Here is a 16,985-nt window from a genome sequence, read left to right on the forward strand (position 1 = left end):
TTTTCAGTTATAACTCTCCACGTGATATGTGTATTTGACATATCTTTAGTTTATGAGCATAAAATTCAGAAGTCTTTTTTACTTTCTTAAATTATGTATCAAGTCAAAAGATTACGAAGAAAGTAGTAACGTTCTCCGCTATAAAATTGTGGATGTAACTAAGATATCTCTCTCCTAATATACAATGTTATTAAGAAGCTCATCATCATCGAGTTGCATACTTAATTCATGGATATCCAACGTCAGGACCCCATTATCAACGTCCATTCAGCTTAATTATGATGAAAATTACTGTAATTGCAATATGCGAGAAATGGACGGCCCTGATCATAAGAAAAACAATAATCCCATGAACAAAATAAGCATAAGGAATTCTTATTCCAACATAGAATTATCATCATCAACTTATAATGATGAAGTTAAGACGACGGAGGATTATTGCGCTGCACCGGAAGACGGAGGCGGAGGTAAAGTGTACAGTGGTGGGCGGTGGACCGGTGGTGGCGGAGGTGGAGATGGTTCTGGTTCGGGTTCGGGTTCAGGTTCTGATGATTCAAATGGTTGGCATGGGAATGAAAATACAGAAGCGTATTACAAGAAAATGATCAAAACTTACCCGAGAAATGCACTTTTACTTGCAAACTACGCAAGGTTTTTGAAAGAGGTATGAATTAACATTATATCTTTCATAACTACTACTTTCTCTGTCCAATTTTAATTGTCATGTTGCGTTTTTCAAAAGTCAATTTGATTAATTTTCAAAGTTAAATCAAATTACACTAATTCGATATTTTAAACAAAATTTAGATATTCAAAAACTATTCGAAAAACATTATAAATTGCAATTTTTTACATATCAATATGATGAAAAATACATCATAACATTTAAAATTCTTATCGTTTGGCTCTAAAAAATCATGACAATTAAAAGTGAATGGAGATAGTATTTCCTTCGCGTCTATGATTACATGTTCATGTTTAAGAGACAGGATAAGATAGTAATTTTACTATATTATCCTTATTTATTGCTCTTTTTGTCTTTACGTGACAATTCTTTACTTAGCGTGCACAGAGTCAACGTTAAATACTTAAATTATTTCTAATAATGGAAGTGTTAGACTCTTTTTGAGACAGGCGCTAAAGATAAAAATGCCACAAAAATTGATATCCTTTTATAGTTATCCTTAATTACTTGTTCTTTTTGACAAATCAAGAAAAGACAAATTTTTTTTACCTATTATATCCTCAATTAAATGACTAATTACTTTGAAAAATGTAGAACTTTTCATCCACTTTTAATTAATAGGGGTAAAATGGTAAACTCACTATGTCATTAATTGTTTTCTTAATAGGTGTGTCAATGCAAAAGTGGACAAGTAATTAGGGACAGAGGGAGTAATAAGAGTAAAATAGGTATAAAGTAGTAAATATTTCTTGAATTCCTAACTTTACAAGTAAAAATGGATATTTTAATATAATGGACAAATAAAAATAAAAGAAAAGAAAATTAATATTGTTTTCTCTAGTCCAGTTTATTTGTCTAATTTCTCTTTTTGATCAATTTAAAAAGATGCACTCTTTCCTTTTTGGTAAATACTCCTAAATTTTAAGATCATAAATTAAAAAAAAAGTTAATACATTTTATATGTGTTTAATTTAAGATTTTCTTTACTTTTAAAAATTTCATGATTAGTCAAACAATCAAATTGAAATATGATTTGTTTTTTATCAAAATAAGTGTAATTAATATGGAGATTATGTTTTTGAAAAAACAGGTTAAGGGGGATTTAGTAAAAGCAGAGGAATATTGTGGAAGAGCTGTAGTGGTAAATCCAAGGGATGGGAATGTGTTATCACTTTATGCAGATCTAATATGGTTAACTCAAAAAGATGCATCTCGTGCCAATGCTTATTTTGATCAAGCTGTTAAATTTGACCCTCATAATTGGTATAAACCTTTTTAAAAAATAATTACTCCGTTCCAATTTATATGACATTTTTCGAATTTTGAGATTCAAACAAATTTATCTTTGATCTTAAATTTATCATATATTTTTTAATTATTTTGAATTACCGATTATTGTGACTTATAATACTTTTTATGTAGTTAACAAATATATAAATTTCATTTCAAAAAAAATTGAAAATTCCACGTGTAAATTTCTGATCAAATTTAAACTATTTTGAGTTTTGACTCTCGAAAAACAAAAAATGTCACATAAATTGAAACTGAAGGAGTAAATCATTAATCTTAAGGAATTAAGTGATTGAAATTCAATATTTATTGAGAGCATACTTGCTTTTAATTATAATACATGGGTTTTTATTGTTGCGCAGTTATGTAGTGGCATCATATGCTAGGTTCCTGTGGGATGCTGAAGAGACTGATGAGGAATTGAAGTAAAAGAGCTAAGTGGAATTATAGTATGCACGGATTCCTACCTCGTGAAGATGGAGAAGTTGTTTTCGAAAGACACTTAAAAACTAGTCACTCGTCAAATTAAATGAACACTTTAAGTTTAAAAAAATCACAATTCGAAAGACAATAATGCACGAGGTCGAATGAATATTAAAAAAATTATCATTATTCGAATCATAGTGGACGAATTCGATCATAATGGTTTTTGGTTACTTTTAATTGGACTTTTTAAAACATGTGAAATTTATTTTTCGAAATTATGATCAAATTAAAAGTTTGAACTCTCATAATCTAAAAAATTTCACATAAATGGAAAAGAGGGAGTGTATGCAATCCTTTATTGGGCTCTAGAAAGTGGAAATTCATCCTTAAACAAACTGGCAATTTATGGGCCTGACCGATGACTGTTTCTGAGCCAAGTGTGACAATTAAGTCCTACTCCAGATTGTCTTTTTATTTTCTTCTTTTTCTGCTGGTTATTATTTTTTTGGTCCGTCTAGATATCTGATATGAAATCATGATTTGAAATCAAATAAATATGTAGTTGAATTTTATTTAGATATGCAATTTGAATTTCTTAATTATTTTTTCTCATACTCACAAAACCTTCACAAGATATACATTGAAATTTCTCCAATTCTTATAGAATCGTATCAAATGAATGAACTATAATACCATAATCCATAAATAGGATATCAAAATATCCTAGGCCGTCACATTGATTAATCGTATATTTTCATGTTCATTTTATAAAAAAAATATTTTACAATTACAAATTTTCAAATATATATAATTTTATAAAAAATAACAAGTTTAAAATCTCAAATCATGCTTTAGAGAATTTAAATATGAAACTATATTTAAAATCATAATTTATCATATAAAATTGTATACATAAACGCATACTTAAAAGAACCAATAAGAAAATCTTTGTTAAGATCTAAACCACACCCCATATGCAGTGGCGGAGCCACATAAGGGGTTCATCCGAACCTCCTCGACGAAAAATTATATTATTTTTATATAGTTAAAATAATTTTTTAGGTATATATAGTAGATGTCGAATCTCCTTCGGTTACTTCGTGTGTCTATTTCTTCAGTTTTTAAACCCCTTATTGATAATTCTGGCTCCGTCACTACCCATATGAACTCTCAAACTTGTTTATACGCTATATATATCAATTTTATTTTTTTCCTTTTTAGTCTATCCCAATCAAACTGTCACCTTATTATAATTAAAAATAATTTAACTTTAAAATATTCATTTAAATTCTTAATAAAATGATTTTCAACTACATAATTATTTTAGACGATAAATTCTAATATTTATTTTATAAAAATACCGTAACAAATCAATAAAATGAAACGAAGGAGGTATCCTCCGTACCAAACGAACCTAAATCATAAAATTATTATATTCATATGTCATGTCTAAAAATTTAAAATATGATAAAGTCCGAGTATCCGGACGTAAAATTCATATTCCAATTCGATTAATAGCGCATAATTGGGGGAACCCATATCCGAATCCATATCCATTAACCACGGGTCCCATGTTTGATGTTCCCCCGCAGGCCGTACGAAATGGTTCTCCATAGAGCGTGCATTACACCACCTCAAATCTAACGACTGAAAATCTTGCGTGAACGGCACGCTCTTTGTCGAGGATGGGAAATAATAGACAGCATCATAAGTGTCCACATCACATCTAGGACCTTCTATAAAGGATTTTTAAAATTTTAAAATATGTCTTTGTTTTGAAGATATTTAGTGGAAACAACTTTAAACTAACGAATCTTCACCTTCGAATATGCCATTTGGCACATCTAGGATAAGATATTTAGAAATTTTTAATTATAAAATAAATCAAATCATTTGTATTTCGAAGAAGATTGTGTGGCATGATATTTTTATCATTATATATAATGCCTTATTATGATCTTGAACTTGAATATTGCATAAGATTTGTGTGATTATTTAAAAAGTATATTACTCTCTGTCTTATTTACGTCACATCCTTTGACTAGGTACGATATTTAGAAAAAAAGAAAGATTTTGAAATTTAAGATTTAAAACAATTGTTAGATACTTAACTGACTGATAATCATTTCATCAAAGGTAAAAATTCTTAAAAATAGAATTTTAAAGTTAAATTATTTCTAATTATAATAAAACGATATTTTTTAAGACGAATTAAAAAGAAAAGGATGTCACGTAATTTATGTGACACTTGATTTTCTTAGTCAATTTCAAAAAAAAAATCATTTTATTATAATTAAAATTAACTTATTATAAAATATATTTTTATCTTGAATGTAATAATTTATTATCACAAAAATATCTAAAATTTATATTAAATTAAAATATTATATATTTATTTTCCTTAAAGATCATGTTAAATTAAGTGTTAGGTAAAATGAGAAAATGAGATAGAGGAGGATTAGAAAGAGGCATAATACATAAACACTATGAACTTTAATTTTGGGTGTGCACAAGTAGATATTTAAACTTGTATAAAATTGAATAAATAAACACATTCGTCCTACATGACACACAACATAAAAAATTTGTGTCCTACGTGACATCCTACATGTATTATGTCATGTAGGACAAATGTGTCTACTTGTTCAATTTTATATAAATTTAAGAACCTATTTGTGGACACTCAAAGTTGAATGACATAATTGTTCGTTGAAACTAAAAGTTAAGAATTATATATATGTATTATGACTTAGAAAGAGCATATGAGAAAATTGTCGGTTTGGATGTGTTAACTGATAAGGCTCGTTTGTCCTTGAAAGTTGGCTACGTGGCACGTGTGGTCTATCTGTTTCACGGCGTGGCGGTTGCTATCAGCCAAGTTTTATCTAAGCAAAAACACAACCTCTTTACTGCAACTTCATACATGCTCATCACAAACTTTTAGTTGAAATTCTGTCTTAATTTCTTTCTGAATTTTGCTTGAAACAAAGTTGGAATTTTTTTTTTTTTTGGGTCAATTTTAAGGATGGCAAGTCCTATGGAGAAGGGGAGTCATGATGATGAAATTGTGTCGGTGGAGCTTGCTGCACCTCCTTCATGGAAAAAATTGGTACTCAATAATTTTCTTTCTCAATTTTGCTTGTAGCCATCATGTTCCTGTAATTTTTTGCTCTTTGCTTACCTTAATTCATGTTCTATGGTAGCTTGAACTTTTATAGGTGTTGGTCAGCTTAATTATTTTGTCTTTTGGTTCACAAAATTCATGTAGTAGGAAGCATAATCATGTTTCTGGTTGATAAAAGTAGTTTTTTTTTAGTTTCTTGGTGGAAAAATTGGGTTTTTTGAGGGAGTTTCACTGTTACTTAGTGCAGCATCATCAATTAGCTTTGCATCTCTCAGTAAATTTGCCTCTTTAAGTCTTAGTTAACTTACTGATGCAGTATAATTAGTTATACTGTATTGGCTAATCAAAGGTTGGGATGAAATGAGCTAAAAGAGCGCGATCTGAACAGGTTGATTGTCAACCTTCTACTTTGGGCTAAGATAGTTACTTTAGTAACTGGAAGATAAAAGATAAACTGAAGAATAGAGGCCGTGGTGTCCGGGCTAGCTTTCGTGCACCTTGACTAATTTCAGGGATATCTGTCAATTTCCACCAACAATAAATATTAGGTAACTCTATCCATCAAGGCTAGAATAAATGGAAAGAATCACCTAATGTTTTTGCCTCCGCTGTGATTTGAACCTTACACTTCATGGCTCTCAATCACTTCATTTTAACAGCTAGGCTACACCCTGAACCAACCAATATTGACCGGGGTATTAGTGTGTTGTGTCATAACCATAAAACTCGATCCTTCTATTTGTCACCCCTTGGAATTCCTTGTCTTTAAACCTCAAAAGATGAAAAGAGAGAGCCTATGTTCCTGTTCATATTTTGGTTGCGGTCTTTTAACATTTTTCCTGACAGCTTAGATAGTCCATCTTTAGAATCATGATAGGGGAGTCTAGCCTTATATTTAAGAACTGTGAAGTCTATCACTATTAATGCAACTCTTCCAATCATCAAGAAATCAGCAAATGACCTTGACCTTACATGTGAAAGGTAGAGAGAGTAGTTTATACCTGTGCTGAAGATGGATAGTTGGACTACGTACGTTATGTAGTGTACTCTGGACATTCTTGGGAGACAACAGGAGTAGGCCTATTTAAGGGAATTCAAAATGTGCTGTTGTGTAGCTTACATGTACACCTGACGTATATTTTACCTCTGTCACTTTGCAGTTCACGCCAAAGCAAGGGGGTACACCAAAGAAGAGTGAGGTTGTATTTATCACTCCAACAGGAGAGGAGGTCAAAAACCGCAAACAGTTGGAGCAGTATCTCAAAGCACATCCTGGAAACCCTGCTATTGCAGAATTTGATTGGAGTACTGGTGAGACTCCAAGGAGATCAGCAAGGATCAGTGAGAAGGTCAAGGCAATGAGACCACCTTCACTACTTGAATCACCAAAGAAAAAACGCCGGACATCATCTGGTACAAAGAAAGTTAGCAAGGAAAAGGATGCTGCAAAAGCTGAGAAGGAAAGTTCAGAAACTAAAGGGATGGAATCTTCCAAAGAAGAAAATGAAAACTTGGGGAAGAAAGAGGTGGAAGCTGTGGTAGAAGATGAGCGCATAGAGGATGCTAAACTGCCCCCTGCGGTGAAGCCAGATTCTGAATCTGAGGAATTTCACAGTGCTGATGACGGCAATCAGGACAAGTCGGAAAATGCAGAAGCTGAAATGGAGGACAAGAAGAAGAAAGAGATGGAAGCTGCGGAAGAGGATGAGTGCTTAAAAGGTGCTGAACTGCCCTCTGGGGACAAGCCAGAGCCTGAATCTGAGGAAGTTCACAGTGCTGATGTTGGTAAACAGAACAAGTCAGAAAATGCAGATATTGAGGAAAAGCTGGTGTCTCCAAACAAACCAGAAGAACTCGCTGCGGAAGGGACCAATGTCACTATAGGAGGAAGTGGCAACCAAGCAGAACATGCTATTGACGGGGTATCTAAGGATGCCCACAGCAATGATAGTGAAGATAGGCCAAAAGAGGAGAAAGAAACGGAAGGAACTGATTTAGCTATGGAAAATAACAATATTAACCAACCAGGGTTGGTTCATTCACAGCAGCATCAATCACCTGCGCCTATTAGCTGTTGATGCATCATCCGCATCACCCTTAGGACATTTCCTGTTACATGTTTACTGACTTTTAGATTCAATTTGATTATTGTAATAGTAAACTTCGATTCTCTGGTAGTTTAGTGTAGTTTCCTGGACTGCAATACTCCCATCGTTATGTGTATGTATTTGTTTCTGTCGTGGTACACTTCATCCGTTATTAAACCTTGATGTAGAATGTTTTAGGAGATTACTTGTGACTTGCAGAGTTCTATTTGCTATAACATGTCTGGTGAGTCGTGACTCGTGACTGTAACAAGCTTTCGAATCGCCCCTTTGTGATGCACAATTTGTTCATAACTGAATATTTTCTGGGGGAAATTGAAATTTATAACATACCAACACTATAGTAAAGGTTTTTTTTACAGTTGAAAAGAATGAAATCGATGACTATGCTGAAATGAAAAGTTCTAATCCGCAGAGACACTTAAATATTCACCATTTTCGTGCAATTTCGAGTTATGAAACGCACCGTTAGTAGTGCCATCAGGACTATCTGCAAGCAATTCCTTTTTCTTGTTCTCCTCATATTTTCCAGACAGAGAATCAAACAAAATTCCAGCACCAACTCCAACAGCCAAATCAATAGTGTAATGGCCCCTTGTACTCAACAATCTCACCGTCTGCAATACGTTCAAGGTGTCAAATAAATAAGACAATTTCCATCTCTGCATACGCTTCATATCCAGCGATGCAATCACTGATGCTGCAACATGCCCCGAATAGAACAAGAAAAACGACACATTTCCTACTGGAAAATCAGCTCCCGACCCCAGGAAATCCTACATTAACAAACCGGAAAAAAATCAGAGCCTTGAACAAGTAATGTGTAACACATTTCCTACTGGAAAATCAGATCCTACGTGAATGCATGATGCTTCGTGTACTGAAATTTTCTTTATTCTTGTTAAGGAACAAAATGGAAATAAGATACTTGTATACATTTATTGGTTTTTGCTTACCTCTGGTAATGGCAGCTGCGTAGAATATCCAAGAATACCTCTACATGTGAACATGAACAGAGTTGCGATAGTCGCTCTTGGTCGCCCTTCAATTAAGAAAGCCCATACTATGTACACCATTTGCATCCCAACAAACCCCTGTATGCATCGAAGATGAATCAATGAATTGACAAATTGTAAAACAGAACCAGAAAAAAATGTTATTAGATCTGGTATCAATTGTGTGACCATTTTATTTAAAATGCGTACCGTATTAAGGCCAGCAAGAACAGTGTTGAGAGCAGGTTTCGAATCAAGCAAACGATGCAGGGGACGCGTAGCAATGAATCCCAGATCGAAAGGCGGGGACGAAGATGGAACCATATGAAGAGTGTATTCCACGCCCATGAAGAAGAACAACGTGGTAGCGAAGATGCACGGTATAGGATGGTACTTCACCACACCGAATACATCCCTAGGCGTCAATCTCATGAAAAATGTATTGCTCAACCACCCTGAATCACCGAATTCTGAGGGCGGTCTTTTCTTCATGTCAGTAATTTTATTGTCGTCTTTCATTTCCATGTTTTCAAATTGGAAACGGAGCAATGTGATCTAGTGTTGAGGCTAGATGAAGAAGAATAACGAAGATGGAGATTTTCTACGTTCATTTCTGCCTTTTAAATTTCCTGGAATGAACGAAGACATGACGAATGGCACGATAATGTTACCAATAATTGTATTAATCCAACCGCATATGTCTTTCTCCGAAATGTGATTAATGGGAATCGGAGATTCCGAAAAGGATCCTTATTGAGGAAATCTCAGATCTGACTTTCAAGCTAAAATCACAAACAAAGAGGTGTTGAATATTTGATATGGAAGGAAAATAAGGAACTAATATGCAGATTTGGTTTACAAGGAATAAAAGGAGGCAATGCTTGTAACGAAGGGCTATTAGTTTAATTCTTATGGTAAATACTTACTATTCAATTACTCCCACCGATAATTTATACCAAACTAATTCAATTTACTATAATTATAAGTAAATTAAGTAAAAGTTTGGATTGATGACTTAAAATAAATCAGAGAAAATGAGGAATTATAGACCAAAATAAAAGTCCAAGTAATAAATCAATGCAACCGTGTCAATTGTCAAATTTCTGCTCAGCTATACCATTTGTCATCGACCACTTAGAATATATAAGATAGATTACTCTTTAACTAAATAAGCAATAATTTAATTAACTAAATCAAAATTAAGAACATAAACATTGTTTAAGAATAATAATGGAGTAATACTTTATCATATCATACGAGAGAGTTGCTCTTTACAAACTATTTACTTTATTTGGATTTTGATCCTTTGGCACATTTTTGAGCATATTGATTATTGAGCAACGTTTATGAATATATAAGACGTTGTTTTCTTCAATACATCTATATAGGTGACAATCTTTATGTTTGGACATGAGAAGTGTTCGTTAAGAATTATATGAAAGCTTAGACGAATAAGGAGAAGACGAAGTCACAAGTCAAAATTTAACAAGATGATTTGATGAAGAAAGGCTTCAAAGACATTTTTTATTTCGATATAAATTAGTTAGTAACAGAACGTTGTCAAGTTTCCTTTCGTATTGTCAATATTATCTCTTACCATCTTTTTTCTTCAATTTTACTTGTAGACAAATTTTTGAGCGAAATGATCATCATATCATTTGATAAACATATTGCATTTCATTTACACCAAAACAGCAACCAGAACAAAACGGGTGCAAAACAGTGTGGGTGTACAACAACTACACATTACTGCAAAAACTCAGTAAGATACCAGAGCCTGATGACTCTTATCATGTCAGTTAGGGATACAACTCCTTCCAGCAAGCCTTGTTCATCCACCACCCAAACACGATGCACATTGTCTGAAACAACTTTCTCCACCACTTCCCCGAGTGACGATTCTGGATGGCATGTCACTTGTTCCCTCCATGAAGATCTCATCCCGGTATTAGACAGCATTTTCAAGAAATCAAGGACCTCTAGATTTAGTAGAGGCTGCATTTTCGATACAGGACATCCTCTCAAGTCCGTTGCTGAAAATGTTCCTACAATCTTCCTCTTTTTCCCCTGCAAATTTCATGGAAAACAAGAATCATACTATTGTTAGCGTATATGAATTAAATTCAAACACTTACATTTACAAGCTGAGTATGATCTTCTGTTATTTCATTAGATGACTCCACAATTGGTACTGCATTTAGCGAAGCTGTTCTCATGCATTTGATCACATCGATAACTTTAGCCTTATTAGTCACACCGAAAACAGTGTCTGTGATTGCTTGCAGTTGTTTATCCGAGACCTTGTGCGACATGATAGCTTTAAGCTCCTGCTGGTCATTCAAAAACCTAAGCAGATCCATTTGTGTTAGCATTCGGTAACATGATGCAGACTCGGTAAGCTCAACACCAACTACATTTTCTGATCGTCCATTCACTGGTACCATGGCTCGATGTATGCCTTTGCTGAAAACTTCCATACAATCCACAATGCTTCACATATAAACCAGCAATTAGTAAGATACATTTGTGAAATTAGATAATAGTGACAACCTTGAATATCATCCAAAATAGCAGCAAGGACGTACTCAAAACTTCAGTGATTTATTGAAGTAATCATATATTTATTTTTTTATAAAAACCCTTACTCCGCCACTACTCATTCCAATCTGATAGATTAAAAGTAATTGCCAACAACATCCACTACATTCTAGAGGATTGATTTTGTAGGTCACGTATAATTTCTTGATTTTTTTAGTTTTGTGATCTCTTCTTCATTTTTACCCATAAGAAAACATCATTTTTTATTTTTGTAATCGCCAAGAGATCTCGATTCCTCGTTACATACCTTGTGTTAGGGCTGAGGGTCCACACACTAAGACTTTCAAGACAATGCCCAATAATCGAAGAAATAGGTACCATCATCTTTTTCGTAAGATGAGCATCATCATCATCATCGCCACAACCATTTCCAGCAATATGTGCGAGAATATCAAGCATAGTTACCATCCCTATATAATGTTTCCGTACAGCACCCGTCTGTTTATCAGCTTCTAAAATCATAGAACCGCCGGCACCAATCCACTGCCCAGGCGGTGCAGCCACTGGAACCGCCACCACCTTGTTAGCCATCAGAGTATTTATGGTGTCTGCCAGCGTGGCTGTATATGGAACCTCCACAAGTCTCCTTTTATCAACAATTAGATCCTTCACCTGCTTGTCTTTAAGCATGGGATGCTTCTGAGATCTACGGGGGCTTCCCGCCGCTTGTATCTCCGCTGTTGCCTGCATTTTGTTTGTATGAGTATTTTTTTTTGGTGTGTGATTTTTCAGATTTGGGTGAAAACAAATGGGAAGTTGAAAACCTGAAAGTGCACTAATATAGGTTCATATGTGGCTTAATACGTGTCAGAATTAGAGGATGGAAAAGAGAAGAGTGCCATTTGTTATTTTGTTTGCTACGTGGTGCTTGCTTCTTGAGCAATACACCGATCCTATCCATCTTAAAGGGAAGTTACTATTTCATAGGGTCGTTTGGTACGTGGAACTTTATCTCATAGTAATTAATTTGAAATATTATTTGTATCATGACGGTGAAATTAGCTAGCAAGGGTCTAGAGATTTATTCAAATTTTTTTAGTGGAATATCTTTTATCGTTTTATATATATATATATATATATATAATATTTATTTATTTATTTTTATATTTTTTTTTAAAATTTTGTATAGTTTAAACCTTTTAATGAAAATCGGTTACTATCACATGTGAAAACTTGAATAAATAATATCATGGATATTTTGGTTTATCCAATCCTACGTACCAAAACAGTTTTTAGAGCGTTTTTTATTATGAAAACTTGTTATTCTGAGTAGTTGTATCTGAAACTTCCATCATGAAGAATGGCAATTATCAAATATCATTTAGTTCCACCCCTAGCAGGCAAAAGAAACAGAAGAAGTACGGAACTATGATCTATATTTCTATGAACAAAGTTAGCTGCTATCATCTGCAAAATGAAGAGATTAGGAGTAACTTGGGTAAGCATCCAAAGCCTTAATAATAATTGAATTAGCAGTAACAACTTCGGATTGACAACCTGTTCAATAAACAAATAAGAATATATCTAAAGATCCTCATATTCGACAGCATATACAGACAGTACCATCAGTTAGACACCATTTAACTTTAACTGACCAGTTTCTCAGCCCTAGTTAGTGATTCAAAGTTAGACAGACGCACCGGTAGCAAAGTGAATGGAACATCTAGGTTAGGCTAAGGCTTTTTTTTTTGGTATCCAAGATGTTGATTGAGATAACCATCTTCTTAAAAAATGTGACCGCTTGAATTCTGGTTTAGGAATTGCATCCTCGTCTTGAAAATGACCAGTCATTTTGCTCTTCTCTTGGTGGTCAATGTTGCCATTATCTTCAACATTCACTTCATGAGCATTTGAACTGGAAGAAAAATGGTTAGGGTGCCACTTAAGTTCTGTTCTATGACAGATGAAAAGTGTATGCATACAAACATGTAGTGAGTACATACTAAATTTCTGTTATGTAACAGATAAGCAAAACATACACATATACAGTGATACATGTATTAACCCAATATGTGTACTGTCAGCAATTGAAACATCAGTTATTTGCTGGTTACCTGGTTGCAACTTAGCTCTTTGACTATCGACACGTCTCTCACTTTAGTTTAGTAGCGAAGACAAAATATCAGCCTCTTTTCATGGATAAGAGTCTTCCCAAAATTCAATGAATCTCATGTTACTAGGAATTGGGTGACTAAGTAGCACAAGATGGTTCACTAGCATCCAGACAAAAGAAAAAAGGGAAAGCAACCTGGTTTCATGTCTTGACTAATAGCTAACTTTATATTAAAATGTCTGATTGTGGTGGAGTGGGGGGGGGGGGGGGGGGGGATTGGAGCATCAAAATAACATACATATGAACTATGAAGGGGTATCAACTATGTTTTCAAGTCCGTTAAATTTGCCATCTACAGAAAAGAAAGGTCACAAATTTTAGGCATACCCTTACATAGAGCATTGTTTTTTTTGTTGATGAAGTAAGTGAGATAAAGCATTCAGTAGATGCAAAGATACAAAAGGGGGACATACATATAGAATTGTTTGGACTGGTCACATTGGCTATCCAGTTTTTGTTTAGCTGGCCTGTACTCCAACGTGACATGCTGTGCAAATTGAAGCTGCAGACTCCAAGCAAAAAGAAGTTAAGGTAAGAAACATAAAATGTAGTTAGTGTAGTGGGAAATCATTCTCGAAGTTCACAGGAGCATTATAGTTAGCAAGAGCTTGATTATGAAGCATTCAAATCATGTATGTGTATTTGACTGTTTGTGTGTGTGACTATATGTGTGTTTGTGTGCAAAACATAGAGTAGTGCTGGGTACATATCGAGTGTTCATTGCTTATTCTAGTAAACCGTAACTAGCAACATTTATCAATTCAGAGCACATCGAAAACAAATTTATATTGAAAAGTAAGGGTGAGGTTCCTATGCCTCAAATCCACATGTAACCTCACTAGGAAAATAGCCACCATTGCTGTCAATACTAGATGTTAGTACCTTATCTGAGATTCCACTCATATGAGTGTACCGTTAAATCGTCTTTCACCAAACACTTGAAAATATTTAACTTTCTAGCTTAGTTTTGTCATAAGAACCAGCTATAGATAGGCATAGAACCTTAGTTGGTTGTTCATCGATGAAGTGTGTGACCATCTCATCTAAAAATGTAAGTTGCTAGACAGAATATACTTATATCATTTAATTGTATTCTCAACACACCCTCTCACGTGCAGGCGTGGTTCTTTTTCATGGGCCAAAAGCACTTGGAAATATACGATCTCGGGACTCTTCTGCATGCTGATACCATGATGAAGTGTGTGACCATCTCATCTAAAAATTTAAGCTGTTAGAGAGAGTACACTTATATCATTTAATTCTTTTCTCAACACTCATTAATCAATTCTAGTTCAAAGATCCAAAAATATTATGGGGCTGAAGACAAAAAAAATTGTATCCTTATAGACAAATTATTTGCTTTAGTCCAGAAAATGTATATGGTTCTTCAAGCCCTGGCTGCATAAGAACCCCCACATGGCTATCCATCTAACAAAACTCATCAAATATAATACTATTTCCTTTTCCTCGTGTCAGTCAATTCGAATTGCAACAAACGAGTTGTTAGTCTACCACAAGGTAATACATAGATGTGTTACCTTGTGAAATTTGATTATGGAAAAAAGAGGTATTCAGAGTTAGAAACGAGCTGTATTTAGATTCCCAATCAGTAACAATACGAAAAACGACTGACCTGATCACCATCTTTCATACCAAAACAGTTGATAAAAGTTTTGTCATTCACAAGTTTTTGACTTCCATAGCACAAACAGAAGTGACTCCATACTAGTGACCTGCATCAATAGGCAATACAACTTTAAGATCTACCATATTCGCAGCAAGACAGAAGATCAACAATTCTTCAAATTTCAGTTTATTCCTTTTATTTTCAGCCATTCTGCATTAACATGATTGCAATCATTGCACCGAAAACTTCAAATACCAATTATCAGCAAGCAAGCTAAAGTGATGAAATCTTCTACTCCTATTAAATAACCAATTCTGGAATTTCCTTAACTATTGCAGCAACAAATTGTAGACTTTGAACCCATTCTCATAATCATATTATCACAGCACATCGACGGAGTTATTATTCATTTTTATCTGTTAACACAGTGCAACAAAAGCACGTCTCCAGTATGGTGATTGATTCCTTCTCGACAAGGGCCGGATCTAAGTCTTAAAATCAATAGATTAACAATTGGCAAAGTCTACTACAATAGCATGCCCCCTCGGCTAAACCAGTTACAAGGGCGAGATAATCCTCTTTTTTCACGTGGTATCAACGATTGTAGAAACAATTAGCTTTCATTCATACCATAGAATCTTTCCTTCATCCTCCCGCGAGAAATTGAAAGCTTCCTCAACTGCTTGTTTAAGGTCTGCTACTGTAGCATTCCTCGCTACATGGATAACTATTCAAAATTCCAGCCAAACAACCAGCATTAGCCATAATTATTCCAAAACAAAATGCAACAAAAATAAACTACTACTCCAGCATTTATCTAATTTTACCAAATGAAGAGCCATCCAATTTGAGGACGGAGATATTGAGTAGCTGTTCAGGGAGTTTACGGTAACCAAAACTCCGAACTAGTTTTTTGCTTAGCGGAAATGGAGTCCAAACCCTAGAACTCCGATTTTGCAACTGAAAGCAGGCTATGATCTTCACCATTATCAGCTCGCTTCGAAAATCCTTGCAGTTTTTTTTGGCTTAAACAGGGGAAGCAAGTGAGAGTGAAAACAGAAACTGAGAGGCTTTCGGTTTTTTTAAAGAGATGACCGTTAGCAAGGTCACGTTTTTTAAGTAGACGGACGAATTTATTTCAACACGCGCGGTCAGTTAATTCGCTTTTATGCGCGGGCGTATATTATCGATAAAAATAATTAGTGTTTTAATTATTCACCACTAATGTTCATATCAAATTAATTAATGTTACTTTTATTACTCTCTCTGTTCCAATTTATGTGATTTACTTTTCTTTTTAGTAAATCCAAAAAAAAAATGATACATTTTTATATTAAATAACAATTTAACTATAAAATATCTATTTTATTCTTAATGAAATAATTTATAGTCATACAAATTTCTATTATTTATTTTGGACTACAAGTTTTAAAAGTCTTCATTTCTTTCTTAAATTTCGTGCTGAATCAAACTATCTCACATAAAATGGGACGGAGGGAGGAAGTATTAGTTATGATTAATTAATATATGTTATTGCCTTAATATATACTCATTAACTATAATAAACAATAGTGATTTGATTTAACACTGACAATTCAAGCGTGGAAGGTGACAAAAAGAAAAGGTAGATCTATGGTTACTGGAAAAGTTAGTAGAGGAAACGGGCATTTGGCAGTTTGTTAAGTGTTCGGATGTGCCTTGAGAGAACATTTTGAAGAAAATTACTACTAGAGCAAACGATTTTGAAAATTTTGTTTGCCTCTCTAGATAACTAAATTTTATTGAATTTAAATTATATCAATCTAAATAAATATTGTGATTTGATATTATTTGATTAATTAAGTGTAATAAATATAGATTTAATTGAAGCTCAATTTCATTAGGTTAGTCCATCAATTGGGATATAAATGATGAGTCACATACCTAAGCTTAAAATATCATCTTATTCTAGAGACTCAATTTAGTGTGATATATCAAATGGCATGCCACTCCGAGTCAAACAAATGAATTAATAGATAAATC

At 33.9% G+C, this 16,985-nt stretch overlaps 4 protein-coding genes and 1 pseudogene across 4 annotated transcripts; 2 read left to right on the forward strand and 3 right to left on the reverse strand.

The window, feature by feature from the left end:
* Positions 1-184: 184 nt before the first annotated feature.
* On the forward strand, positions 185-2,428 carry LOC125832585 (uncharacterized). The gene is made up of 3 exons (XM_049511777.1): positions 185-664; positions 1,776-1,948; positions 2,338-2,428. Exons 1-3 carry the CDS (start codon positions 185-187, stop codon positions 2,402-2,404), a joined length of 720 nt encoding a protein of 239 aa, XP_049367734.1. The 3' UTR covers positions 2,405-2,428.
* A 2,738-nt stretch (positions 2,429-5,166) lies between these two features.
* Positions 5,167-7,711, forward strand: LOC125832371 (methyl-CpG-binding domain-containing protein 11-like). The gene is made up of 2 exons (XM_049511518.1): positions 5,167-5,510; positions 6,686-7,711. The coding sequence occupies exons 1-2, from the start codon at positions 5,427-5,429 to the stop codon at positions 7,601-7,603; spliced, it is 1,002 nt and encodes a 333-aa protein (XP_049367475.1). The 5' UTR covers positions 5,167-5,426; the 3' UTR covers positions 7,604-7,711.
* A 323-nt stretch (positions 7,712-8,034) lies between these two features.
* On the reverse strand, positions 8,035-9,236 carry LOC125832451 (phosphatidylcholine:diacylglycerol cholinephosphotransferase 1-like; annotated as a pseudogene).
* A 1,046-nt stretch (positions 9,237-10,282) lies between these two features.
* LOC125832322 (SNF1-related protein kinase regulatory subunit gamma-like PV42a) lies at positions 10,283-12,093 on the reverse strand. Its single transcript, XM_049511464.1, has 3 exons — positions 11,471-12,093; positions 10,761-11,115; positions 10,283-10,692 (listed from the first exon to the last, which is right to left on the reverse strand). Exons 1-3 carry the CDS (start codon positions 11,911-11,913, stop codon positions 10,372-10,374), a joined length of 1,119 nt encoding a protein of 372 aa, XP_049367421.1. The 5' UTR covers positions 11,914-12,093; the 3' UTR covers positions 10,283-10,371.
* Positions 12,094-12,759: 666 nt separating this feature from the next.
* On the reverse strand, positions 12,760-15,981 carry LOC125832736 (uncharacterized). The gene is made up of 5 exons (XM_049511938.1): positions 15,791-15,981; positions 15,594-15,690; positions 14,970-15,069; positions 13,750-13,838; positions 12,760-13,078 (listed from the first exon to the last, which is right to left on the reverse strand). Exons 1-5 carry the CDS (start codon positions 15,948-15,950, stop codon positions 12,892-12,894), a joined length of 633 nt encoding a protein of 210 aa, XP_049367895.1. The 5' UTR covers positions 15,951-15,981; the 3' UTR covers positions 12,760-12,891.
* Between the last annotated feature and the right edge of the window lie 1,004 nt (positions 15,982-16,985).

This window comes from Solanum verrucosum, unplaced genomic scaffold, assembly GCF_900185275.1.
Source record: "Solanum verrucosum unplaced genomic scaffold, falcon-dt-bn FXZP01000102.1, whole genome shotgun sequence".
In the NCBI taxonomy this organism is placed as follows: Eukaryota; Viridiplantae; Streptophyta; class Magnoliopsida; order Solanales; family Solanaceae; genus Solanum; species Solanum verrucosum.

Excerpts from the sequence above, each read along its gene's own strand:
- LOC125832322 (XM_049511464.1), bottom strand. The coding sequence starts at position 11,913 with ATGCAGGCAACAGCGGAGATACAAGCGGCGGGAAGCCCCCGTAGATCT. Across the intron at positions 11,116-11,470 it reads ACCCTCAGCCCTAACACAAG|CATTGTGGATTGTATGGAAG; the intron begins GTATGTAACGAG and ends TTATATGTGAAG. Across the intron at positions 10,693-10,760 it reads ATCATACTCAGCTTGTAAAT|GGGAAAAAGAGGAAGATTGT; the intron begins GTAAGTGTTTGA and ends TGAAATTTGCAG.
- LOC125832736 (XM_049511938.1), bottom strand. The coding sequence starts at position 15,950 with ATGGTGAAGATCATAGCCTGCTTTCAGTTGCAAAATCGGAGTTCTAGG. Across the intron at positions 15,691-15,790 it reads ATTGGATGGCTCTTCATTTG|TTATCCATGTAGCGAGGAAT; the intron begins GTAAAATTAGAT and ends AATTTTGAATAG. Across the intron at positions 13,079-13,749 it reads CAGTCCAAACAATTCTATAT|TTCAAATGCTCATGAAGTGA; the intron begins GTATGTCCCCCT and ends TTTTTCTTCCAG.
- LOC125832371 (XM_049511518.1), top strand. The coding sequence starts at position 5,427 with ATGGCAAGTCCTATGGAGAAGGGGAGTCATGATGATGAAATTGTGTCG. Across the intron at positions 5,511-6,685 it reads CTCCTTCATGGAAAAAATTG|TTCACGCCAAAGCAAGGGGG; the intron begins GTACTCAATAAT and ends GTCACTTTGCAG.
- LOC125832585 (XM_049511777.1), top strand. The coding sequence starts at position 185 with ATGTTATTAAGAAGCTCATCATCATCGAGTTGCATACTTAATTCATGG. Across the intron at positions 665-1,775 it reads ACGCAAGGTTTTTGAAAGAG|GTTAAGGGGGATTTAGTAAA; the intron begins GTATGAATTAAC and ends TTGAAAAAACAG. Across the intron at positions 1,949-2,337 it reads AAATTTGACCCTCATAATTG|TTATGTAGTGGCATCATATG; the intron begins GTATAAACCTTT and ends ATTGTTGCGCAG.